Source organism: Bombus pascuorum, chromosome 11, assembly GCF_905332965.1.
Source record: "Bombus pascuorum chromosome 11, iyBomPasc1.1, whole genome shotgun sequence".
NCBI lineage: Eukaryota > Metazoa > Arthropoda > Insecta > Hymenoptera > Apidae > Bombus > Bombus pascuorum.
In genome coordinates this window covers 10452745-10479272 of record NC_083498.1, presented here as the reverse complement: position 1 = coordinate 10479272, position 26528 = coordinate 10452745, and the positions used below count along the sequence as shown (strand labels likewise).

At 49.7% G+C, this 26528-nt stretch overlaps 2 protein-coding genes across 2 annotated transcripts in view; one reads left to right on the top strand and one right to left on the bottom strand.

Moving 5' to 3' along the window:
• The window catches only part of LOC132911854 (peroxiredoxin-like), a 147524-nt gene that overhangs the window by 55682 nt on the left and 65314 nt on the right, over positions 1–26528 (top strand). The window lies entirely within an intron of this gene.
• LOC132912099 (NK1 transcription factor-related protein 1-like) lies at positions 10243–20629 on the bottom strand. Its single transcript, XM_060969211.1, has 2 exons — positions 17459–20629; positions 10243–12548 (listed from the first exon to the last, which is right to left on the bottom strand). Exons 1-2 carry the CDS (start codon positions 18336–18338, stop codon positions 11689–11691), a joined length of 1740 nt encoding a protein of 579 aa, XP_060825194.1. The 5' UTR covers positions 18339–20629; the 3' UTR covers positions 10243–11688.

The following is a 26528-nucleotide window of genomic DNA, read 5'->3' as shown; positions in this document are numbered from 1 at the left end:
CATTTTGTCGCGATCTCGATGCCACCCCCCGTCTTTCACGTCGGCCGTTGCGGATTCGATTACGCCACGGCATGTTTTACAGTCAGATCGGAATTCTATAGGAAAAGTTGCTCGAACAATGCCGCTACGTTTCTGTATCGCGAGATCGGTTAAAGATTAACCGTGAAAACAGCGTCTTTGGCCGATACGATACGAACCACAATGCCTTCGTTGCGAGCTTTCGTTTCGCCTTTCCAACACCAGACACCGTTTAAAAACCGTTCCTCCATTGAAACTCGATCGGGGCTCGGTCGTGCGAACTCTACCTTTCACGCGAATTATTTGTCTCGCGGCAAAAGGGGTTGGTCTTCAATCGTAGAACAGAACCAGCTCCCTAAAAGAGCCCGTGTTTTCCTTTCCTCGCGGCATCGATCCGCCTCCGATGAGGAGGCTAATTGCACGTGAAAACGGCGCGCCTTTAACGCGCTCCTCACTTTGCCAACCTACGTGTACACGAGCATTCGCCATTCGTGTATACGCGTGTGCGATCGTGTGTACGCTTCTAGCGACGCACTGCACCAATTTCAGCCGGCCGATTCATTAATACGGTCCTCCAGAGACCGGCTCTCCTCGCCGCTGTGCTAAACGACCTCATTAGGAGGCACGCCAAACGCATTTGTCGTTCCCGTTCGTGATTTTCCGTGATACTGCTCTCTTGTTATGCAACTCTATACGCTTTCCCGTTGTCCCGTTTCATTCTTTTATTATTGCAGACATCGTCTATTCACGACGGTATCGCGCGGAACGGGAAAATTCTCGGTATAATAGAAACTTTTTCAATGATAAAGAAAAGAATGCCGGGGCCAATTTGCGACTAAGGAGCGAGAGCGCGACAGAGAACGCTGGCGAGGGGGTGGGCAAAGGGGTGGAAGGGTGGCGGAGAGAAAGGAAACGGGGCGCGTTTCAAACGGACGCATTAGAATAAAGCGGAAGATTAAAGTTAACGCGTTCCGTCGGCTCTGTCGTCGCTGGATGAATGGCTCGATCGCGTTCGTCATTAACGGTGTTTCGAAACCGTTTACACTTGGGAAATACCAACGTTTTTCCATCGATTACTTCCCTCTCCCCTTTCCGTTTCTGTTTCGTACCACGACCGTTTCTCCTGGTTATTTTTCTCGTTTTGTTTTACGAGGCTGGTAATACAACGACGCTTTTTCCAGAGGGGAATTTTAACGAGGAGTAATTTATCGACGCGAACCGCCAATGAATCACGCCACGCGCGAAAGTTTCGCGGAAAATTTATATTCCTCCGACACGTGTCCACGTTCGAAATTTAACGCTCCGCGGAATTTCCCCTCTGGACTCCAACGGGTACGAGAATGTTTGTCCAGAGCGTTCAAAGTTCGCCGACTAACGCCACGAAGCAGCGAAATTCGTAAATTCTCTTCTTGTTTCGTAGATAATACGTTTAAAACGCGCTGAACACGTGTTATCCGCTTCTGGTAGATTATTGAACAAGGGTAAGCCACCCCTGTTCCGGGGTTGTTACCATGAGAGAAAACTCACCTCCTGGTGGCAGCACCAGGCAGCTAAGGGCGCATCCCTTGTGCTGGTAAGCGATGACCGTTCGTTGGTAGTTATCGTTCATCCCTAACACAGTAGTTTTCGTTATCTGTCGCGAATGCAAGGTAGGAAGGAAATGATATTTTCCGCAGAACATGTTGCGAATATACGTACCATGTGCAGAGAAATTTGTTCCCAACACGTTCCGTTATAGGAAATGTACGTAACTCGAGCATCGTCGTAGGTACACGATTATTACCATTCGAGAGATTTCCTGTCCATGTTCCGCGTAAGTCTGATAATTCAGTGAACCGAGCATAGGACTAATCCCAAGTACAGGTACGAGTATCTATGCTCAGCGATATATCGCGATGTACCACCGAGGATACTTATCGTCAATTTCCCAATGACATTTACAAAATTGCAAAATGACTTGTCACCTAAGAATCTAGCGAAAGGTCGAAGATTAGGTTCGATAAGATTTCATAAACGAAAGCGACGATTAACCCCGTGCATCGGAGCAAGGTCGCCATCGATACGCAAACTTTCCTTACCACGGAGACCGCGTCACGCTCGATTGAAGCTTCCTCGACTGCGAACAGTCCGGACATAATTTGCCGCGGTACGAGAGACACTAAGAAAGTAGGAGAGATAGAGAGTGCAAGAGGAAGGATCTCCGAAAGCTTCTCCTCCCCCGATGTTCCACCCCTTTCGATTCGGTCTTCCGTTCAACGGTATTCTACTCGAAAGGGTTCTTCTCGGTGTAAAGCCGAGAATCCCCGATATAAATGTCAAGTTCGCCTTCCGGCTTTGCCACTCGAATCTCTTCTCCAGCCTTTTCTCCCTCCATCCGTTTGCGCGTTCCTCTTTCGTCACCGAGGGTGGTTTCGGCTCTCGTTGCCCTTGACGGGGCTGTATCTCTTCTCTCACCCCCTTTCTGTCGTTACCTCCTCCCCGCCGCGGCATACAGTTCCCGAGTTTTCCCTGTTAGTCCCGTGGTTCCTCCCGAATTGCCATCCCTTTCGAGTACACGCTTACACTTCGCTTCCCTCAGTTGTAAAGTCCAACCCCCGCGATCTTTCTTCTCCTCCTCGTTGTTCCATGTACCTTGGATATTCGTTTCCTTGTCTATTTACCATCCGTCTCTTTCCGTTTCCTCATCTGGGAGCACACATTGGCGAAACAACAAGCACAAAGTGCAGAGAGAAGAGAGGAACAACGGACGAGCGTAATCGTAGCGATCTTCGCCCAGCAAGTGAGAAGGCAATTTGGGCGAACCGCACACCAGTGGGCCGGGAAAGGTCCAGCGGATAACGAACGGCCCACGGGGAGGTAATTAACGGTGTTTTCCAACCCCCGGAGTAATGTTCGTCGTTACGACGGCTTCTGCTCGTAGAGAATCGCGTCGACCTGGGCTCTCGAGAAATCGGCCCGAGCTTTCTTCGACCGCGCCGTTAAGCAACCATTCTACGCTTCCGACTGAATGTCGGATGTCCGACCAAAGACAACCCGACGAAGGAGAACTTTTTCCTCGGGATTAACCAGTTAATATGGTTCTTAGAATGGGCAAGTTTTCCTTTCGAGGGAAATTTTCTTTCGTTAGAGAAACGTCCAAAAACGTTATACGCGCTTCGAAGAAGCATCGTTCCTGTTCGTATCGTAAGAAAATTTCTCCTCTTTTGTCAATTATATCCCCAAGAAAGGCATCGATCTGGTATCCCGTCGTTAATAACGATAATAACTCATTCATTGAATCGCCCCAATTCTCCAGAGTTGTCTTCCCTCGCAAGGGTCTCGATAAACTCTCCAACAGTTCGTAGAATCGGAGGTCATGTACCACATCCAGGAAAATCAACAATCTGCCAAATGCTCGGGAATGGTTGCACCCAAAAATAAACCACCCTTCGACATACATATTTCAGACCTATCGACACAGCCTCTTTTTTTTTCCTCTCTAAACATCCCTTATACTTTCAGAACGGTATCATCGTACAAAATCAGCGATCGTTGCAACGATCTCCATCGCGGCGATCGTCCCCATTCTTCGTTCGTGTAACCAAGACGACGCCACGAGGCGGGTGTAGATGAACACGGCGGCAGGTATGTACGTGCATTTGGCGTCGTCGTGGCGTTCGTACACGGGCGAACGAAGCCCGTGTACACACACACTTGGACACGACACGCCTACCTAACGCCGCGACTGCGGCGGAACGCGGCCAGAGAGTTGCCTCGCACCGGTAAATAATGCAAGCCGGGGTAATGGCGCTATCTCTGCGCATCTTTTATTAAACGTTCGCTTCGCCGCCCCTTCCCCCGGGCCACCCTCCACCGCCCCTCCCGCCGGCACTCAACTATCCGAGCTGGAACCCACATCCCCTCGGCTGCCGGGTTATTGCCACCCTGACTGCTCTCTTCTTCGCGGAAAGGTGTGCGCGCGGAGGGTCGCCCAGAGAGCACGAGTTGCCTGGCCGTGGCTCATTGTTCCTCTGACCGAGGCTCGTCGACGTCCTCGATGCACGACGATGCTTCTTTTCGAAATAGGCTGAATTCGATGGTGGTAGATTGGAACGGATGTCGATCGAATTAGAGACGAATATCGAGGATTTGGATCGGTATCCTTCGGTTTACGGATCACCTTGCGTGATATATTCGGATAGGCTGGATACATTTTACAATTAATTTGGCTTCTCAGAGGGAAAGGTCGATACAGCGGATTGTAAAGTTTTCTTTTGATAGCGGGGTGTTAATCCAGTTAGAAAGCAATTTCAGAGATTCAGACCGGTATGCCTTGGGTCGAGATCTTCGAAACATCGGACCGCACTTGAGAAACTGTTCATCTCGTAGATTCGTAACAAGGAAGATTAAGAAATTGTCTATTTTACGCATGATCAGGCTTAGTCGAACGGTTCGGAATATAGATTCTCGTTCTACGAATATCCTTTTTGTAGACGGATTCTGATATTAATGTCTCGACAAAGATCCTTAAGAAGCTATTGGAATGGCGTAGCGTACGGTAGATCGAAAAGACGGCCGAGTGATTCGAGGAGTTCGGAATTCGAGCGTGGAAACGCGAAGGGCTGCAGCGTCGAATTTCGCGGCGGTGCTGATTTCAATTAGCATTATTATTAGAACCGCATCGGCGACAAGGAGCGGGCGATCGTCCTGCTCCTCGTCGGCTTGCACACGCACACCAGTGCCGCGTCCGAACGCGCAGGTCTCTCACGTACACGTATACGCGGACGGGGACCACCCCGAGCGACTGACGCTTTGCTAGGGGGTGTTTGAAAGCGGTGAAATCAATGCTTCTGTTTGCACTGTTGAGGTCGAACCGAATTCCGTTCTCCCTGCTGCGTGTATATGAGTCTGCTTGCCGCGTGTGCGTGTGTATGCGTGCAGGCAGATACGGCAACCACCACGTTCACCGACACACTCCGCCGATCGCTAAGGTGAAAGTGCATGTGGATGGTTGCACGCGCGCCGCCACCGCGCCGGTTTCGCCAATTTTCGTCAGGCAGTTTTTGTCGAAACTCCGACCGCCACCCTCCCCCTCCCTCCTCCTCCGCCCCTTTTGCTTCGCTTCGTTCGCGGCAGCCTGTCTTTCCATTCGGCTGGAAATCAATCGACGCTGTCGCTCGAGGATTAGATCGACTTGCTCCGATGTCGATGGTAATTGAACGGGGATGGGTAATTTGCGGTGAACTCGTAGCAATAAGTGCGGTAAGTCGAATCACCTGACTACAAGTATCGGTTATTATTGAGCGTATTCGTGATTATAAGCGAATCGGCATGATCTCGGTTAGACCACCGGAGTTCGATCTCGTTGGCAAGTAAAATTCTCGAAAGGATGATGGTTATACCGGAATCATACCTTTACTTAAATCGTTCTTGTCGAAGACGAATCGTTTGATTAAACGTCTACAGTAATCGTTAGTCGTGATTGACTTTATCGTTACAGCTAAACTTCAAAACGTTCTAATGGTTTTTGTAAGAAGATTAGAAACGACAGGGGTAAATGGTCTTGTTCGAATTATGTTAAAATAGATTCAGAGACGGATACGAGGTGATAAAAATTCTAAATTAGCCAAGTATCGAGTTATTTTGTGTCGTAAATGGCAGGGGCATTGACAGATGCTAAGCATTCCGTTGCTTTCTTATCCTTTCTCCCTTTCCCTTTCATCCTCGCTTCTTTCCTATTTCCTTCGTCTCATTATTCGTTCTATTTGTTTCCTCCTTTCTCATCATCCCTGCCATGCTTGTCATTGCTACATCATCTCCGTGGAATCATTCTTCCCTTTCCACGTACGATCGCTAATCTTCGATCAATTCTTCAATTTAATTCGTTTGATAATGAACCGACACGGAACCAAAATATTGACAAATTTATTCACGTGAACATATGACGGTAGTAAAATTGGCCTCGCGAAATTCTACGTTGCAGCATTCAGGGATTAAACAGTATCTGGTAATTCGTGCTACATGAAATCACGGCGAAGCTTCGTGAATGAGTCTGGAGAAGAAAAGATTGACTGGCAACGTCATAATCCTCGGTGATTCCGTTCCACTAGCGCGAGACAAGCGAGACGCGTCCACATCGCGGCGGGTAACAGCGGCGCGAGTTGAACAAGGAAAGAGAGAAGCGCGGACGCGAAAGATAACGGCTCGCAGCCAATCGATCGATTCGCGGAGGCTTTTGTTCGTCTACGGTCCTGCTATCCGATTTAACTACGACAGCCCGGAATCGAGCCGCCACCGTAAGAACCGACTTTATCTCCCGTCCCCTCCGCGGCCAAGGGATGCTGCGAAAATATTGCTCAATTGTATCCTTATTCCCGCTTGTTTACCAACTCCCCTTTCGTTAACAAAGATGTGCCTTCATCCTGTAAATTTGATCAATTCTTTCGCACGAAACTCGTATGAAACTTGAAACAAAAATCCATCGTTTAAAATCCAATTTTTCTACGTTTCGTACGATGGAAGGTTTGCCACGTTTACCTCGATCGATCATTCGGTTAACAGATTGCAATCGAAGCATCCCTTTCGTCGATTCTTATTTCACGGTTGCACAAGGCAGGACAGTCTCGTCAGCGCGTTCATTGGTTGACGCGAATTTTATATATTTTTCCCTGCGAGTAGTCATAGACAGAGACATAGTTCGCCATAACGTTCAATTTTTTCAAAATATTATATCGTATCTGCGTTGGCCTTTTTCTCTGACGATATTATTATTACCGTGATAGCCAACGTGTCAAACTGGCGGGACCAATTAACGGGAGCAACGTCTCAGATTCTGCGAAACGTCTCGCAAGAACGAAGGACACTCGTGGGCACGGAACATCATTTTCGGGCAAGTATTTCGGTCGGAGGCGAGTCTATAAATACAGGCAGAGCTTGTACACGCGCAATGGTGACCCTCGTCGTATTCGCAGACACGGGAACGACAGCTATTGAGCTATTACACGCTTAAGTGGAGCAGGCTGACTGCAGTGGCGTGCCTTGCTGCTTCCGATGCGTGCGACTCGACGACCTCAAACTGCTAATCCGTACACGAATCCCGAGGATCGGAGTACAAGCGTTGCCGGAGCTGCACGCCTCGTGTACCGGAAGCTACCGAAGGCGGGGACAAAGGGAATAGGCGGTTGACCGTGGATAATTGGTAACTCTAGTCCGGGCGACTTCCTAACCCGCCGGCGTGTCTTTTCACGGTAATTTCTCGCGGCTGATAACGAGCCGGCCGGGAGGATTTAAGCGGAAACGCGCCCCGCCACAAAGACTCAGAATTTAGGTGACTTTCTTTGGTTTTAGCTAAGTACGAAGAGGAAATTTCTGTGGCTTCTTTTATGGCTCTTTTGGGTTAACTTAAACCTGCATTAATATTAAATAAAGTTAACGATAAGGTAAAAGCATCGAGAAACGAAGGAGCTACATTTTTGATACTATCGATCAGTTGACAGATTTTTGACGTTCTTTGACGAGACAAGACTCAAAATTGCGGGTCAATCGTCATCGATCATTTTTATCGTTTTCAGTAACGTTTTATAATAATTACGATAAACGTGGAAACTCGGTAACGTAATAAACCTACCTCGTAGCACTCTTTACGTTTCGATACTGTAAGAAACCGTTACGAAGAATCGTGTGCAAGCGAACTATAACGAATGACCTGTAATTTTTAATTTTCTACGTGTCGAAATTTGGAGACGTCGTTCCTTTGTGTCTAAATTTCGACGATTAATATCGTTAGACTTGTTGTTGGCAATGGTTCATAACGAACAGTCCGCGGTTCGATACTTCATCTTGCGTCACCTTCGTATCGGTTCTATACAAACAAATTTGATTCGGCTGAATGGAGAAAACAGTCTCCCCGGTAGCACCTTCGTTCCGCAAGTTCAAAGCGTCGATCAATGGTTAATTCGCGACGCTAATGAGCCAGGCAGCCCGGAAGTACGCGGGTCCGGGGACACTAAGAGTCCCGAGACAGATCGTTAATTAGCGCCCCCTGTCTATATCCGTGTTCTCGGCTGCGAGGTTAAACGTCCTCGAGAAAGAATCGCCAGGGTACACGGGAGAATAGGTATCCGACGACGAGGTTACGCCACTGTGTCGGGGCTACGGAACGTGGGGTGCGCGAGTGTCGCGCGGGGGTTGGTTATTTCACGGTCCACTCGCTCCACTCACACCCCTTACAGGCGGCGGCAGCGGTGGCAGCCCCTTTCCAAATCCACCCCTAAGAATTAATTCGAGAGAATCGTCCGGCGGCCGAGCGACAGCCGCCTCTTCTGTTCTCTTCCATCGGCCTTCACCTACCCTCTCGGATCATCTTCCCTTAACCCACGGCCACTTTCTTTTCGTCTCTCCTTTCGCATTACGGTTCGCGTCGATCTAACTTCCTCCCGGCTGCTGGCTTGATAACACCGTCGTTTCGAAGGGTCGAGATAAAGCAACGAAGGCCTGAAACGAAGAACCGAGGCGTGGGGAACGCGGCCTTTTTCATTGTCTCCGGTTGAACGGACCGTGAGTCTGATAAGGCTAATTTTCGCTACCCCCGATTTTTCACTGATTCCTGTAATACGAACGCCGATTGATTCGTATTTGGGATTACAATGACTTCTGCCGCCGACGTGTAGTGTTCTGGATTGATTTGCACGCGTATGTTGCCGCGGCCACGAACGATGGATAAAAATATTTCACGCTGTCGACGATGGTTCGGTGGAAAAATACCATTGGACCAGCATACACCGACCATTCGAAATATCATTTTCATTAACTTGGATGACTAATAGGCGTTAGAGGTATAACGCTTCCAATGATATATTAGCCGTTCATCGGCGAACAGCTATTTTTCAATTGCTCGACGCGGATCGTTCTTCGAACGTGACACTGTGCGTTTGGCTTTGTGTCAATGAAACTTTCCGCTGTCCGTAACTCTGACGTTTCATTTAAACCATTTAAAACCGGTGTCTCGTTACAAAACGATCTTGAGAGTTAGTATGTTTCGAAGTTTTAACGATAGAATATATTCGTATTCATCTTTTACCGAAATTTATTTTCCCACAATTTTCCTCTATTATCTCTTTCTCGTGTGATGATTTTTGATAACTTCTTGTATATCGAATAGTTATAAAATTTTTATTTCATGTAGTACTTTATCGATTTTAAATTAACCAGACTGACCTCGAATGTGTAAGCAAACGCGTTGCAAAAAGTAGCGTGAAAGAAGAAAACGATACGAGCGAATCATCGTGCTGATTCATAAAGATACTGATTTCTGTGTGTCAATGGTCCGTCATTGTCCCACAGACAGTCTTTATTCGCGTCTTTACCGCGGACCAAATCGGAGCTTCGCCTCGTGTCTTCTAATTTCGGCATCAAAGCAAGGCGCGAGCGATTTTCCGTCAATTGAACGTGGCTGTCTTGAGGACGGACGACAACAAACCGTCGCTGTATATCACGAACCGTGCGTGGAAGGCTGGACGAGTTTGGACGAGTAACCGCTCAAAGCGTTGAATATTCTTCTTCCATCCGGTTCTAATGGCTCGACTCACTTAGCGTTCTCCTCTTGTTCGTCGTCTTTCCATTTCTACGAAAACGTTGGCCGTACGTGTAACACCGTTTAAACGATTATCCTCGCAACGAGGGTTGATCGAGAAAAAGCGGACGGAATCTGTCCGACCAGAGGGACGATTAGGATTTCATTAGGATTCCCACGAAATTGATTAAAAATTACTTTAGAATGTTTCGAGAGATGTTAGTTGTTTTATACGAAAGTACGAGAACCTTCGGGATATGTAGTTTCTCACGAAGGAAAATTATTCAAGAGGTTGGAGGATGGAAGGACATAATCGAGCGAAAATAAGAGAAATATAGAGTTCGGGAACTTTGCAGTGACGGTAGTCCCGCAGAGTAATGGAAAATTGGAGCACGCGATACGTAAAATACACGTAAACGGAATGTAGAATTCGTGAATTTCGTGACAACGATGGTTCCATAGAATAACTGAAATCGAGGGCGTATAATAGCCAAACTTAGAAGAGGATTCGCGATGACAATGGTTCTACAGGATCATTGAAAATGGGAACGCATAATAGACAAAGTATGCTCGATTTGCAGTTGCACCTGTATCGAGTACAGACGTGATCGATCTTTCGTTGGTGCTGCGCGTATGCTGTATGGGATAATCTGCGTGTATTTACTGGCAAAGGCTTACGAGTGTAACGTACGGTATTTTATTTTACACAGGAACGTTCCACTGCGTTCCGACGTGGTTCAGTTTTTTGCAGTTCAGCACAAAAAATTTGCTCGCTAAATCCTTTCGCGCTCATCCATTCGCGACGTGCAACAGACACACCCGGCTAACCGTTTCTCTTCCGTTTACTCTCACGCACACCTTACAGCTACCGGCGTTTTCTCCTTTCTTTTCATCTTCTTCTTCGTTTTTTCGCAACCCCTTGATGAAGTTTACTTCGTTTTTAAAACGGAAAGGGGAGGCGGGCCTCTCATTCGCTGCGACCAACGGACATATGTTACAACGAAGGTGGCGAGAGAAAAAAAAAAAAAAAAAAACGACGAGGCTCGCGAGTTTCCGCTCGACGAGAAGTACAGCTTTGATTCCAGCTCTTTAATTTCACGTTTCCCCCCTTTTTCATTTGTTTTTTCGCTCTGTCTTCGTTCCTCTGGTTACACTCACGTTTCACAGTCATCGTTGCCCGTATACAAACGTCATCGCGAATATCGGCGTCGAAATGCGAAATAAGCCGACGCTCGCTGCTCCGTTCGTTTAATTTTTTAATTATACCCGAGCCAAAAGGGGTGGGAAGGGGGCGGTTTACGCGCGGAGCTGTAATCGAGCGCCTGTTATTCTTCGGCCGCGTATCACCGCGTATTTATCTTACCGCTTGGCCGACGGATTCCCCTCTCTCTCGCATGCTGGCGAATTTTAAACGACCCGACAATATCCTCCAAGAGATATGCTCGTTTTCCGCACTTCACCCCGCGTAAACCGATTACCCTATCGAAAGCGTCCCACGTGCGACTCGCAACGGACACGAAGTGGAAACTACGGACGAAATATCCGAGTTCGAACCTACGGACTTTTACTTTCACGAGCCAGAGAGCGTATTTCCTTTAGTTCGAGTCCTCGATGGTGCTGCCCGGAGGTGAAGAACGGAATTGGTGGTCTCTCTCGCCACGGTATATACATTTATATAACAATGTCTCGTGCAGATCTCGACGAATTCGACACTCAGGACATAACGTAAGACGTATCTACAAATAACGAAGCTAGAATCAAAATCCGCAGGAGACACTTGGTCGACGTAATTAAAGCGACTCGCAAACCTCTATCATACACCATCTTACATGCCCCCCACCTTCTTACGTTTACCTACCAAACGCAGTCTCTTCACCCCCGTTCTTCTTTATTTTATCGAAATATCCATCTACACAATACGCCGCAACGCCATCGATACTCAAAACGTATATATATATATATATATATAACAATATTCTCTCTTTCATACCAATCACATTCTCTCTCTTCTCCTCATCGACAATCTGCACTTCTCAAGATCTCAACGTCGAACCAACCAGCACACACCTCGACGACTACGAAGGCGAAGACGACGTCCGCGCGATGGATTGTCGAGTTCGCTACGCGTGCGGATGCGTGTGCGGATGTGGATGCGTCGACAATGCCAAGCCCGTGGACGATGGCGTGGAGGTGGGTGGAGGACCGGACGCCGTGGCGGTGGTGGCGGACAGGTGATGACCGAAGAACGTCGGCCCTGTCGGAGGATAAGGTGGCGCGGCCGGGTGATAATAGCCAGGTGGCGGCGGCGGCACGGGCGGCGGATGATGGACGTGGGCGTGAGGATGGGGATGCGTGTGCGAGTGTGGCAGCGGGTGCTGATGAGGATGCGTGGCGAACAGGAAGGCAGGCGCGTAAGGCGGAGGATGTGGCGGTGTGGTGGGCACCGTGGGACTATTCACGTCCAGTCCTGGATTCTGTTTCTTCCATTTGGTTCGCCGATTTTGGAACCAAATTTTCACCTGGGTCTCCGTTAACGAGAGGGACAGAGCCAGGTTCAGACGTTCGCAGACAGACAGGTATCTAGTGGTCTTGAACTTGTTCTCCAGAGCGACGAGCTGTTCGTACGTGAACGCAGTCCTGGCTCTTCTAGGTTTGCCCCCTGTGCCACCGCTCCCGCTGGTTCCATTCTGGCTGGTTTGGTTTTGACCTTGGCAACCCTGCGCCTGCACGCTGCTGGACGACGACGACGATGAGGAGGACTGCCTCTTCTTGCAGTTCGACGATGGAACGTTGCTCGTTGCGGTGGTATTACTCTCCCGGCCAGCGTTCGAGGTTTCCTGATCCGTCACCCTCATCTCCACGTCCTCGTCCTCGTCCTCTTCGTCAGGGTCCTCGTCCATGTCCTCCATCCCCGTGTCCGGTGTGCCCTCCTCGTCTTCCTGGCCGCTGCCGCAGGCGAACTCGCCCCGCGAGTCACCATCTGAAAATAGCAATAACACCAGAGGATCAGCGGGGAACGTCTCGCGGAGGAAGATTGCCGTAGCAAGGAAAGCGATACGGTGTTGTGTGACGAAAATTGATTACACCACGGGGGGTATAAAATTGCGCCGCGGGTGTCGGTTTACCCATGACAAAGCGGTAACGCGATCCCGGCCGTTGTTTCACACCCTGTCCTCACATCGAGACGCGGAAGATGCGCCGTTCGAATTCGATACCGTATTATACGGAAAAAGTGAAAAAAAAAGATGATCTCCATTTATCGGAGCGGAAAATAGGCGAAAGAGTGTATAACCAAATCGAAGTTCCAACCTCGTGTAGGAACCCTTTCACCCCATCACCGCTATCGCGGAACCGCAGTCACAGGGTTCGAAACGCGCGGCCGTGCTACGTTCCACGGCAATCAGTTTAACGAGCGTGTCGTCGGTGCGGCCGCAAAAGCTGGTCCCGCGTATCGTGCCGCATTTAATTTAATTTCTATTTGCTCGAGACACCGTAATCGCGAAAAGGTACTCCAAGCAAGATATCCCAGCGACGATAGGGCAAACCGACAGACCGACCAACCGACCAACCGACCGATCGACCGACCGACCGACCGACCAACCGATCTCTCTAGCCTACGAACGATCGAAACGCGCGAAACTCGTAGAGAGAAAGCGACCGACCAGCCGGCCGCCTGAAACGAGGGAAAGAGAAAGAGCGGCCAATCGGTCGCTCAATGAGAGAGGAGATTGGAGATTCAATCAGCACGCAGATGTCCCGGGGACAGATATTCCCTGGCTCTGGTCCGTGGAGGCTGGGGCGCCCCTGGGAGGTTGGGGAGGAGGGTGGGGATAGGTTTCCGGATAAAACCAGAGACAGAGAAGGAGAGAGGTTGGCAGTGGCGCGCGATTGAAAGAGACGAACGGAGAGGACAGGAGCAGCACAGGGTGTATCGGTAGAGAAGAGAGGAAGATACACGGAGAGCGGCAAAGGAAAAAGAGCGAGACGGTGGAACTTTATCCGAATTGGCGTGGCTCGTGGCCCATAGCCCGTAGCCTAGCACTGTGCCTGGGGGTTGCAAGTCCGTAGGGGGCGACGGATCGAGAAGGTTTACGCCGTAATGGGATTTGTATCTCGTTAACGCGCGATCGTTCTTGCCCCGTCGTACAGGCCGCCGACCGACTATCGTCTCTCTCTTCCTCCTTTGCTTCCTCTTTCTTTGCCTATTTCCGCCACCGGCCTCGTATCTCTCAGTTCCACACTCGTCAGCCACAGGCTACAACTCTCTTTCTCTCTCCTTCTCTCTTCCTATATATGTGTACGCTCCGATTGATTGCGTCTAATTGAATCGCGTAATTTATATTGTTCCTCGATCGTCTCTTTTCATCGGCCACCAGGTGCTGCTACGTTTTTCACGCTGATCGATCTCGTGTTCGCGGGTTACTTTGCTCTCCGATTATTCGGGGAAAAAGCGAGACGATGAATCTTTCAGCGACTCGGAACCATGCGATCCGCCTATCCTCCATGCATCTTGGTAACCGACGATCGTCGAATCGATCGTACGCGACACCGGCATATACCGTTATAAAGCGTCTCGGTCAATTAAGTTCGAACGCATCCATAATGAATCGCCTCTTATCGCGTTTATCGACTTTTTATAGCGGTACCACCGCTCCAAACCATTTATCTTGTTTAGATCTTCTTCATTGAGCATGATCACGGGTCCAACGCGGGAGAACCGATCGCGGGGGTTGTAGCTTCCCCAGGGGCACCGTAAGGGGGCACAGGGGACGTCAACACAGTCAGGAACACTTATTTCGGTTTTCCTCATTAAGCACAATGACAGAGTTTGACAAGGAGCGCGGCGATCTGGGAATACGCGCGCACTCCCCTTTGGATCGCCGCCGATGATGATGATGACGTTGACGGAGCGTGCGAGACGTGTCTCTTGGATCGAAGCCTAGAAACGTTCCACGGCGCCACGGACGATATCAAGATCGGTGTGAATCTCAGCCAACGGGGAAAGATAAACGAGCCGGTTGATCGTGATCGATTCGATTGGACGGTGCTGTTTGTTTTATTAGCCGACAGCCAAGATTATAGATGGTAAGAGTTGAATGATAATCATCTCGGTTTTTCGTACATACGGCTTCGTAAAAGCCAAAGCCAGAGGTTAGAAACATATGGTCACGTGTCTAAAATCTGTGGGGTTGGAAATATCGCGGTGGTGTTGATGGATACTGTAAGGGGTCGAAATTGCTTTCGTTAGCGACGATCTAAACAGCAGGCTCGACACGATTGTTCTCGTTAGCTGTAGTCTAATTATCTCCCGTTGAACAAGTCCACTATATTACGCTCCATTGTCTAAAAAGCGATTCTCTGAATTTTATCTTCCAACGAGCTTCCCCGACCATTACGAAGGAGCTTGTACTTTCTTATTTTGAAGTGGCCACAAATTTCGCGCGCGTTATCGTTATCGCGAGGAGGTAGCGGGAAAATACGAGCAATTATCATATTATTTGCCCGTGCAGGAACAATGCGACGCGTCCGCGGTCTAGGAACAATGGCTCGACCGGTACAACAGTGGAATCGGTCTCTTAACGAGCGGCGGCGATACCATCTAGCCGGTCTCGATAAGAAAAACACGAGAAGCGGCGTTTAACGGTATCCAACGGCGAGGTAGCGGCCGGTAATTACAATTTTTCTAGAAATCTAGCGGAAAATCCAGGAGGCTTCGAATCGCCGAGTCTTTCGAGGGGGTGCGAGAGAGAGAGGGAGAGAGAGAGAGAGAGAGAGAGAGAGAGAGATCTTCTCCGACGACGATCGGTGGCGTGTGCAAAAGGGGGATAGGGCGTAGCGTGGCGGGATGAAACGCAGGGACGACGAGGGAACGAGGGAGAGAGAGAAGTCATTATGATGCAGAAGAGCCAATTTTCTGGGCGGCTTGGCGCGATGCGACGCGATACGCCGCGATGCTGCGCGATTATCATAACAACCGACGATATTATTCCGTCGCCGGATTTGCCGTGGGGGCGGACACCGTTCGCCGCTAGCAGCAGTCGAAACGGATTTCACCGATCGGCCGGCTGGCTCTGATGCACTTTTAATAGGTAGCCTGACCACCCTGGAAGATGGATGGCCTGAGAATCGTGTAATCCCGATTTCATCGCCACGATCGATCCTCGAAGGAATCGTCTCGCCCTTTCGTTATACCGTTCTCTCCTCTCATCGTCCATCCACGGACTTTTCTTCGCGTCCATCGGATCGTTTTTTCTGATTTTTCGGAGATCGAAGACGCATGCGGTGCACAGCGTCGGTTGATTTCGTTTGCAGCCAGTGTCCCGTACCGGGATAAAGGGACGATAATGATGGGGTTCAAGGACTGGTTAACGCAGATTAGCGGAGCAATTTGTCACGCTCCGACAGCCCGCCCTCGCGAACCCCCTCCCCGCGTCTATAACCCCCTACATCAGCCAACGGTGAGTTCCTTTCCTCTGTTTCTACGTCGTTTCACCCTCTTCGTCCTCTCCTACCGCGTTATCGGTACCCGGGATTCTTCCTCTTATCTGTCCGCCAGACTCCATTAAATTCGAAAGTCAACTGTGAAATTGGGATTCGGCGCGCGCGGACTCTCAATTCGATCATCGAGAGAAGATAAGCTTTCCGCGGCAGATGCCCGCTCGGATTAGATCGCTTGTTGTGGGAAAGAATTTAATAAACGTGCCAATTTTTACCATCCTTGTTTCACTCTTGTCTATTATAAATCAGAATTTCTTCTAGTCGTTATTCTCGCATCGATCGATCAGTGATACAAAATTTCTATCGATTACGTTCGATATCGAGGTTAGACGTCGAGGATGGTGTTTACCTTCGTTGTACGTCCGATCGAATGGTTTCGGGGCGAGGCGTGTTTATTCTAAATAAGAACTCGTCGGTCATTCTTCATCCGTCAATCGATCGATGATACAAAACTTGGACGAATTAAGCTCTATATGAAGGTTAGACGCGAACAATGGAATTTGCTTAGTTCGAGTGGCTGATTAAATGGTTTCAAGGCTACGCGAGACGCGTTTAAGCGGATCACGACGGAACGAGTCGCGCGAGAATGGCATTAGACTGTTCTAACGTTGCCTCTGCATTAACTGCGCGACGTTTGACCGGTCTGGTTCCCGTGTTCCCAGTAAGGCGTCTACATCATCACTTTTGTCGGAATCCCCGTACACGCAAATAACTCTGAAACGAGCGAAATTGCAAGACGCATGGAGAACAAGCTATCCTTCTAGCGTCTAAAGTTAGAACGAGGAAGAAGCGAGACAGCACGAGGTTCGGTGAAGAGGAGGCAAGATGTACCCGGTTTACGAAGACGAAAAAATCACTTTCAAGATCATGGGATCTCGCGGGAGACGAGGCCCATATGTCGCTCGAAGAAAAAAGAGCGCCCGCTGGGCCATGTTTTGGCGAACGGTTACAAGGCGAGGAAGACCCGTTCGAGTAAGGAGGAAGCAATAAACATGCAGCTTCGCGGAGAAAAAACCACCGGAGATTTGGAGACTTTGCGAGTCACTCGAACGCGACAGATTCTTTCCAATTAATCGGTCGCGACGATCTTTCGGACGAAATTTATGGAAGACGATGACGATGGTATATCGTCTATCTGCGATAGACTGGCGTATCGTCATTGTCGCGTAGACGATATTCGTGACGACCGATATCCGTCAACAACGATATTTAAACGAATCAAATGTCCCTCTTAATTTTCCGTACTAGCAGCGACGATATATTTTCCAAGCATACCGATTATCGCACAACGACAAAACAATGTTACAGTTTTTCTTATTCTTTATCCACGAACGCCAAAGAGAACGTAAATATCCAGCCCGAAGGAAGATCCTAAAGTGGATAATTAATCACCTTCGTGCACGCTGTCGGCCCGCCGATGTCGTCGGTGCTGAACGCGATTGTGAACGACGCGTCCGCCGGTGAACTTGTTCGGGTCCAGGATATTCTCCACGGAGAATGCCAGGCATCGTTTGTTCGCCTGTACGGTGCTGGCAGTCGTGGTGATGCTGCCGGTCGACGTGCCCGTCGTTCGGGCTGCGTTTCCCGATGTACAGACAGTCATCACCGTGGAAGCAGCGGCGGCATGCGCGGATATGTACACAGGAGCCCCGTGGCCAGTGGTTTGTCCGCCAGTCTGAACACACGAGAAAGGATGCACGCCTCGATTCGCGAAAGGGTTAAGGAACTGATCGGATCCACCGCCCCTGGACGAAGGAGCTGTTAAATCTACCGGACTACTGGGGTTGCTTTCGTCCACTTCGTCTCGACAAACGTCCACTTCTACTTCCTCGTCCTCTTGATAGCTTCCGTTTCTATTTCCAGGATGCACTTCCTCCTCCTCTTCCTCTGGTTCCTCGTCGTCTTCCTCGTCCTCGACGATATTTCTCCTGACGGAAACGTTCCTCTCGTGTTCCCCGTCCTCCTCTTCCTCCTCGTCCTGCTCCTCCTCTTCCTCGACTTCGGTGTCTATCCTCTTCTCCCTGGCCGATGACGCGTCCATCTCGTGGAACTGATCCTTGTCGACGGACCGCAGGATCGGCGAGGTCGACGGCGAGTGTTGCTGACGCACGTTGTCGTAGTGCACAAAAGGCTCGCTGGTGCGTACGTGGAGCAACACGTGCCTCCTTTCTTGAGGCGGTAGCGAGAGCCCGGCACGCATATCCGCTTCCTCCCGCGGTAGGACGACCGGTCCTAAAGGCGACACGGTCCTGCCTTCCTGCATCCTCCACATAACCCTCGCGGTTATTCCTATTTACCTCACCTCTCGATCCTCCATTCCGTCTCGTTGCTAGAAAACACTTCCCCGGCGCTTGTTTACGTGCACATCCGCGTCGATCCTTCAAACGGCGTGCAACATCCTGATTCTTCGAGGCATCACTTACACCGATGACGATAATATCACATTCTGCTTTCCCAAGTGGATCATCACTAATTCCTCAACTGTCGTTTTACACACCGTTCCCGATCCTTTCGCGGAATACACCGACGGCTCCGGTTAGTATCGCGCCTCGAGTTTGTTCACCGAACTGGCCCGCGCACCGCGAGGGACAACCAACGACGTTCACGGATGACCGTGTGGGAGCGAAAAAAGAGGTATCGTCGCGCCGGGGGTCCAAGCGATCAGCGTGGTCGGTCGCGCGATTAGCAGTGTCTTTGGTAGGCAGAAGCCGCACGCGTCCCGTAAAATCTGCTCTCGGGACTTCCACGTAGAGCCATGGTGGCTGAATAGGTGGTATATCGGCGTATTATTAGTAGCGAAGAACCGTCGTAGGAACGTCGTCGCAGCGGAAAGCAACGAACCCTCTGGTGGGGTGTTGTTCCGCCTCGAATAGGCGTGTCCAACCCCTGCTGGCTTACCAGAGTATTCCGGTATGGTTCGAGGGGCGTGCACGTCTGCGTTCCGCGGGGGTTGCGCGCACACACGTGCTACCCCTTGTTCGTGGTGGGTACCACGAGCGATCAGTGTTGGTTCGTACGTGTGTGTTCTGTGTGTGTGCGCGTGCTTGTGCTGGTTCACGTGCGCGCGAACGTACACGAATACGAAGACGTACTCAGACATCGGCATCGGGACTGAATGGATGGGCACGAACACGAAACGGAGCCGCGTGCAGACGTTTCGCGGCCCCACGAGCGAGCTTTCGCCAGATACTCGGGTATGTACACACAGAGTCTACCTTTCCTCCCTCTCCTACCGTCTATCCAGCCCACTCTCACCCCACTCTCAGCCCGTCCCGCGATCCGACCGGCTAAAGTGGTTTGTCTTTGATTTAACCACCACCGCCGCCGCCACCGCCGCCGCCGCTGCCGCCGCCGCCGCCGCCGCCGCCGCTGCCGACGCTGTCGATGGAGGAACGCTTTTCCCTCCACGCACGTTGCCATCGTTCAACGTTTCCCGGAGAATGTGTGTGGAGGAGTTGCACGCTTTACTCGCTCTCGGTATTCGTGATCGTGAAACGCTGCCGGGTTTGTCGATGATCTTGGTGTGTTCGCCGGCGGGGGCGGGGGCGGGGCGCGTGGTGCGCCTCCAGGATCGTTGTGTACAGTAATCGTGCCGGGAGTATAATCGTTCTGGCTATGGTGGGTATCTCCGACTCTATCTCTCTTCTCTCCTTCTATACTCGTACACGTATACACGGACGCGTACATATTATACAACGGAGACTCTGTTCCTTTCTCGTTCGCTCTTTCGTCTCTTCGTCCGTGATTCTTTGTTTGGCTCACGGTGGAAACGAGAGTAAACCAGAACCAATACTATACGGTTGGCTAGTCGACCAACCGGTCGACGGGTCGGTCGACCGACCAACCGACCGACGGATAAAGGAACCAGCTACTGCCGTTGCCGTTGCTACTGTTGCCCGTTCACGGTGTTCCGCTAGTGCTGTTGCTGGTGCTGGTGCTGGTGCTGTTGCTGCTACCGCCGCCGCTCTTAACTCGGCGCACGGATATTGTTTACCCGACCATTTAGGTAATTGCTGGCCTACCGCCCTGCCAGCCAATCGAACGTAACCGGCGGATGAGCCTGCAATACCGAGCCCTCCCTCTCCTCCAATCAACTCTCTCTTCCTTTGTCCTCTACGCACGCTGTCCCTGTCTCCTCTTTTGCTGCGATTTTTCATCCTTTTTCTCTCTCGATCCGCCGCATCATCGCGTTGTCCTACCTTGTTTATCGTTCGATTCGCGTTCGTGTTGCAAGCTTCCCTCCGATCATCATCGAATTAGCTTGGGCCCAATCGTTCGACGAGATTGACGCCGCTGTTCTGCCGGCGATGATCGATTCTTTCCACGAAATTGGAGAGACACTCGCGCTCCCGTGGCATCCTCCCACCCTCATCCAACTCTGTTCACGATCGACCGGATCATTCGATGACCGATCAAGCGAGACGATCGCGATACGTCCTATTAATAGTTTGATCGACGACGATTGAAAGGTTACGCAAACGTTTCTCCGGAGCTAAGGGTCCAATTAATTGGCCCGAGGGATGTTCTGTTTGCCTTAAAATTGCGTAATTCCTGGAATCTGATATCGATCGCTCGTTGCAGATTCTGGACGACGTGGCTCGTATTACAGATCCTTTTCACAAAGCTTTCCTATTTACTAAACGCAAATGGATATATAACAGTCTCGAAGCTGCACTCCTAAAGCGCGAATTTGAATTAAAAATCCGGAGATTTTTACGCCCTTGGCAAACGCGTGAAACGACATACATCTTGCTTTGAAACCGCTTTACTAATTAACCGTAAATACCGACGACAGACGAATATAATCGTTCAATGGCAAACAGATGTAAATCGGTTTATATCTAACCCTAACCTAATCTCACTCTATAGGAAAATAGTTAAATGATTAAAGCGTATATTCCCGAGTCCTTGAGCGGCGGAAACGAGAGCGGCTGAAAAGCTGGCTCCTCTGATCCACCGTTAATAAGCTGTAATAATAGGTCGGGGGCGGGCGCGAGTCGGCCACCGCGTCGCGAATCGATAGCATAATGAAGCAGATCAAATATTTATAATCCTACGTGGCCGCTTTATCGGTCGAGTTTTACTTCGGCCGTACAGATGTTCCTGGCGGAACGGGAATCGCGTAATCGCATCGTTTTCGGCGCGTCGCTGGCGCATCGACGGATGGAACGACGAGAGCGATGGTTTTCCAGGCACTGGTAGTTGGCAGCCGCCGGACTAATTTTCGACGCGGCGCTCGCCGCGCTCGGCTAATGAGCATTATCGTAAATTTATTTCGGCCCGGCTCGCCCGGCCACCGCATAAGAACTAACAAATTAATTTAATTCGTAAATGACACGTACGGCGTGCACGGTGCATTTACTGCATTGAATGCCGGCGCGCTGGCTGCAGCTCAATTTGCAGCCGGCCACCAAAGCTTAATTAAAAATTTACACCGACAATGTAGCCGAGCAGCGGCCGCCGCTCACCGTTCCGCACGTGCCTACTCTCGTCGTTGCTCGGTTTAACTATCTCGCTGACAAAAAGCTTTCTTACGAATGCCGACGAATGGAGAAATACAAAGAGTGTTTGTGCACGGTGGAGGAACGAGGACAGTGAGAGAGGAAGATGTGTCACGGTCGACGTGCGACTTTCAAACGCGTTTTATCATCGGATCATCATGTACGAAGGAATAGAAAAGAACAGGTTGTTATCCATCGAATAGGTTAGGGGACGAAAGGGGTTGCGAGGTCGCAGGTGAACACACTGCCGGATTACCCTACCTGGCAAAGTGATGTGGGTTTAGGCGAGCGTTCCTAATAGTTCTGAAACGGTGCACGAGTCGAGGAGCAAGCTAGGTTGATAGATAGATGGCTAGACCGGCAAAAGGAGGAGCGGAGCGAGAGGGTGGCATAGGGCGTGTGGGTGCTAGAGGAGGATAGATCGATAGACATCGGGTGAACCGGGACAAAGACCGAACGATACCGGTCGACGATCCGCCAGAGAAAGACGTAAATATAGAATAAGAGACGATAGGCGAAAGAGAGAAGGGACGATAGAAGGTAGAACTGGAGGAGAGTCGAGGGGCGGGGGGTAGTTTGGAACGGAGATCGAACAGACCAGCCGTGACCAATTTGCGCCCGTTCGTGCTCCCGATTCTGATCCCGATCCACGATTCGCTCACGTCCACATGCATACACACACACACTCGCGCGCGCGCGCAAGCACAAACACATTCTACACTAGCTCATCCTGTATATCCATACACACGCACGTACACGTATTCGTATACACGAAGATAGAACGAAAACGTAGAGTCGGCCTCGATCTTCCCTACGAGCTGGCCCCTAGCAGGGCCAACGATGCCAAAAGATACTCGTCAGAGAGGAAAGTCGCGCTGTGTTGTCGCTCGTTGTACGCCGGCCACCCCAAAAGTTTCACGCCTATCTGGACCGACGGCACCACTTCTATTCGCGCCACGATAATTGGCCAATTAAAACCGGCCGAGAGCGTTCGAGTTACCTGGCATCCGATAATTATACGGTATCCTCGCGGTGGTTCGACCACGTATCCACGCGACCAAGGGGTGTCAGAAAGGGAGGCAGGCACCCGACCTCCTGGCGAAGGGAGGACTCCGAGCCGGAGGATGGATCCTGACGTGGAAGGAGGAGAGGCAAGAGGGAAACGGAGGCTGCCTACGAACGTAAGGTAAGGGGGTTGGGAATCGACTATTCCGATTACGTGGCTTCGGATTCTGCGACTCCCTTTCTCTCTGCCTGGTTCCTCTCGTTCTCTCTTCGCGCGTGTCCCACCCCTCTTGGCCCTCTCCAGGTCTTCCCTCTCGACGTCCTGTCCTCTTCTACGTAAATCAATGCGGCCAGCACGCCCTCTCCTTAACCCTGTGACGCATGACTGGAATATTCCTCGGTTCTCCGCGTTCATCCGCGGTCTGTTTACCCGGACTCGTTCCCCAGGTATCGATATAATGGCGTTCGGCTTCGTGTTCGTGCCCGTTGATTCGATAAGAAGGGTAGCGGCTTGCTTGGTCGTGAACCAGCCTCTGGTCCACTTGATCGACAGCTCGTTAGCCGACATGTTAATTGATTCCATTTCCTGCCGCGAGGACAACAGAATTTCCTGGCTTCGTATGGGAATATCTTTTCGGGTTTTTAGATTGTTTCGATCATGAAAAAAAAAAAAAAAAAAAAAAAATGAAAAAAGAAAGAAAAGGGAGAACGCTCGAATCTGTATTTAAAGTTGTTTCACGCGGAAATATTGTACGAAGAATTATATCGCCATCTATAATAACGATGGATTTTCGACACGGCAAACAGAATAGAATTATTTACTTGTTTATTTATAGCTGCGACTACAATACCACGTAATTCAACCTTATAGTCGTTTCATGCATAATTCGAGAATATTCGATCGCTTTCTCAAACGCAAATACCGAGCGTTCGTCAATGCCGATTGGCGCGAGCTCCTTTCGCGTTTGAAACGCGACCGAATTCGGTTACACAGGTACGAATATTTAACTTTTTTATCGAACAACACCCTCCGAAAATGAAGAGCGAAACTAATGGAATTGTATCGGCCACGCGATCCGTGATCTATGTCTCATTAAGAATGTTCCAGTTTGATTCATTCCAGAGGCGAGTGATTGATCGTTTATCCCTAATTAGAGATCGGGGAAGTCGTGAAAAAGTAGATGAAATTACGCGTGACACGAGCGGAAATTAGGTTCGTGGCGAACAGAATGATGTATGATCGTTATACTTCAGTAACCTTAGCGACAACTACGTTAAGATACTCGCCGGCCGCTGCTCTATTTCCGATGGAACTTCTTCTACGAGGTAATTATCCTCTTAATTAGAAGCATAATTCCCCGTTGACGTTCCGTGTTCCTTTTGAAGAGAGACTCGAATAAAGAACTAAAAAAAAAAAAAAAAAAAAAAGAAAAAAGAAAAAAAGAAGAGGCAGAGGAAAAATTGTAGAAGCGAGGAAGGTGGAAGGTTTTTACCGTTTTTACAGTTTTTGACGTGTTGGTACTTTCGTGGTATCATTTTGCTCAAGCTCGTAATCAGCCGGCACAATGCGGTGACTTTTAATGCGTAATCGCGTAAGCGTTAATTGTTGGTGATTACCGGTTTACAATTAACATTTTCTATAGACTATTGAGCATCGATTGATGTTAATTACTAAGCCCCCCTTTGTTTAATAAAGCTCGTTTTCAAACGATTATTGCTGCGCACTCGACTGACATTATTAGGGGATAGAAACGTAATTGAAAACGCTGCCGCAAGAATCAAAAATTCCACCCATTCGTTAATACTTTTCTTATAAAAGAAAATAAAATTCCGAATCCTTCTGAAACTTCCCAATTGTGTTTCAACGAACGAGACGGATGCCCATTTCCACGGTTCGCTGGGATACGAAAAAAAGTCTCTCACCATACTGTTCACCGTACGATGATTCAAGTTGAATCGTCAAATCAAATCGATTAGTCGCTACGATTCAAGTTAATTATTATAACGCAGTTCGTGTGCAACTTTTTCCAACGTTCGAGTCAATGGACTGCCATCGGACCTGTCAGCGACGATGTACATTCACGATAGAGTCGTAAACCTCTTTTTCAGAAAGGTCGATCGCAAATGGACGATTCCTAAATACCTCGAAAAACTCCTAAGTATCCGCAAAAGCGTTAAACCGTGTCAACGTCCATTCGGCAAATCCAATCGGATCGAGTCGGAGGGATTAAGCGTATCCGGGACAGGTTGCGACAATTTACGCTTGCCCGCAGAGTCTCGGGCTAGCCAAAGATATTCCAACGGCCGCGTACCCGGCGTAACGGGAACAATGCCCGTAACGGGGATCATAATGGACCTAATGACGACACAGCTTTCCGGATAATTCGATGTCAAGGCAGGAGGAGGATGATTTCCAAAGGACGCGCGTGCGAAGCGTCGAATAGGGCCCAAAGGAGGTGATTACGCGACGCCTCGTACTCGAATGGTGAACGGCTGGTAAAAGGGTCGCCAGTACATATATAATATATCGCATTAGACGCGGGGGAACGAAGCTCGGGTATCGCTTACGCGTTATTATTGCAGCGATACGACACGCTACGGTGTCACCCGTGACCTCCCATGGGGGCCGCGCACCATATCATATACAATATAGGTACCAACTGTCACACCATCGGCGAGAGGCCGGGGATCCCATGGAAACCGGCTAGGCGTGCTTTATGGTGCGTCAAATTAAAAGATTCCCTCCTTTGCGTTCCCTAACTGCGATCTGATCCACTTGCCCGACTAAACGGGACGAGGAGCGTGTCTTTACGATCTGCGTGCTGATGCTCGACGGAGATCGGCCCGCGGAAGTTCTTGCGTTCGTGATTGAGCCTTAATTCGCGCCCAATGGACCGGCAGTCGCGTGAAACTCGCCCACAGAATTTTCTAATTCCATGGGACGGGATTTCTTAATCGTCTTCGATTGGGATGAGAGTGTAGCTAGTGCGATCGTTGGATGAGCACAAAGTGACCGAGAAGTCGTGCAATTGCGAGTTTCTCGAGAAAGATAGGCTCTTGGAAAAGAATGATATTATTTTTATACCATTCTGTGTTATTCTACAACATAAATTCCGAACATCGAGCAAGAATCTTTATAAATTGAATTATAACCAAACGCTGTTCGAATCGAGGCAGCAACCTTTCCTGTTCGATCGTCTATGAGATACGACGATATTTTCAGATCTCCCAGGTCGGTCGTTACCGCGATTTATCGACGGCTATGAGATATTCCAACGAATCTGTTAAATCTTTGTCGGCTCGTAAGGTGTCACGAGCATAGATATGGAACCGCGTAACGAATCGGTTCGATAATGCGGCCGATTAGCCTCGAATCGTCGCCAAAATTCGAACGGCGCTCGATTAGTCGACCACTTTGCACGTTTCGCTCGAGAAACCGCTTGATACCGCAGGCGTACGCTGTCGCGATCTTCACGGGAGTGGTACAGTGCGTGGTTAAACAGGCCGACAGCTATGAATTTCCGGGCGATGTGCCATCTGCCGCGAATTACACCTTGATCCGTCTTAGATCGTCTCGACGAGATCGTACATCGTGAATAACGCTCGCTAGTAGCGCATCAAACAAACGTGGCCGTTTATTTCGCTTCTTAAAGACGTACGACGAACGCTATTAAACGAGACAAGAGGATGAACACAAAGGGTAAAACGTTTGACGGTGATAATTCGCGGGAATATAATACGCAACTGTATTCGGATAAGCGAGTGTATTCGTTTGCCGGAGTGTAAGCTATTTTTGCGGTTGCCCGCTTTGTAAATAGTCCCTGGCGCGTTTCGAATGCGGCAAATGATACCGAGTTTATAACGAGACGGTACGAGCAATTATTTAATGGCGTAAGCTATGATCATCGGTACAACCATGTTGTACCAACTAGACAATCCATTAAACATCCAACGAT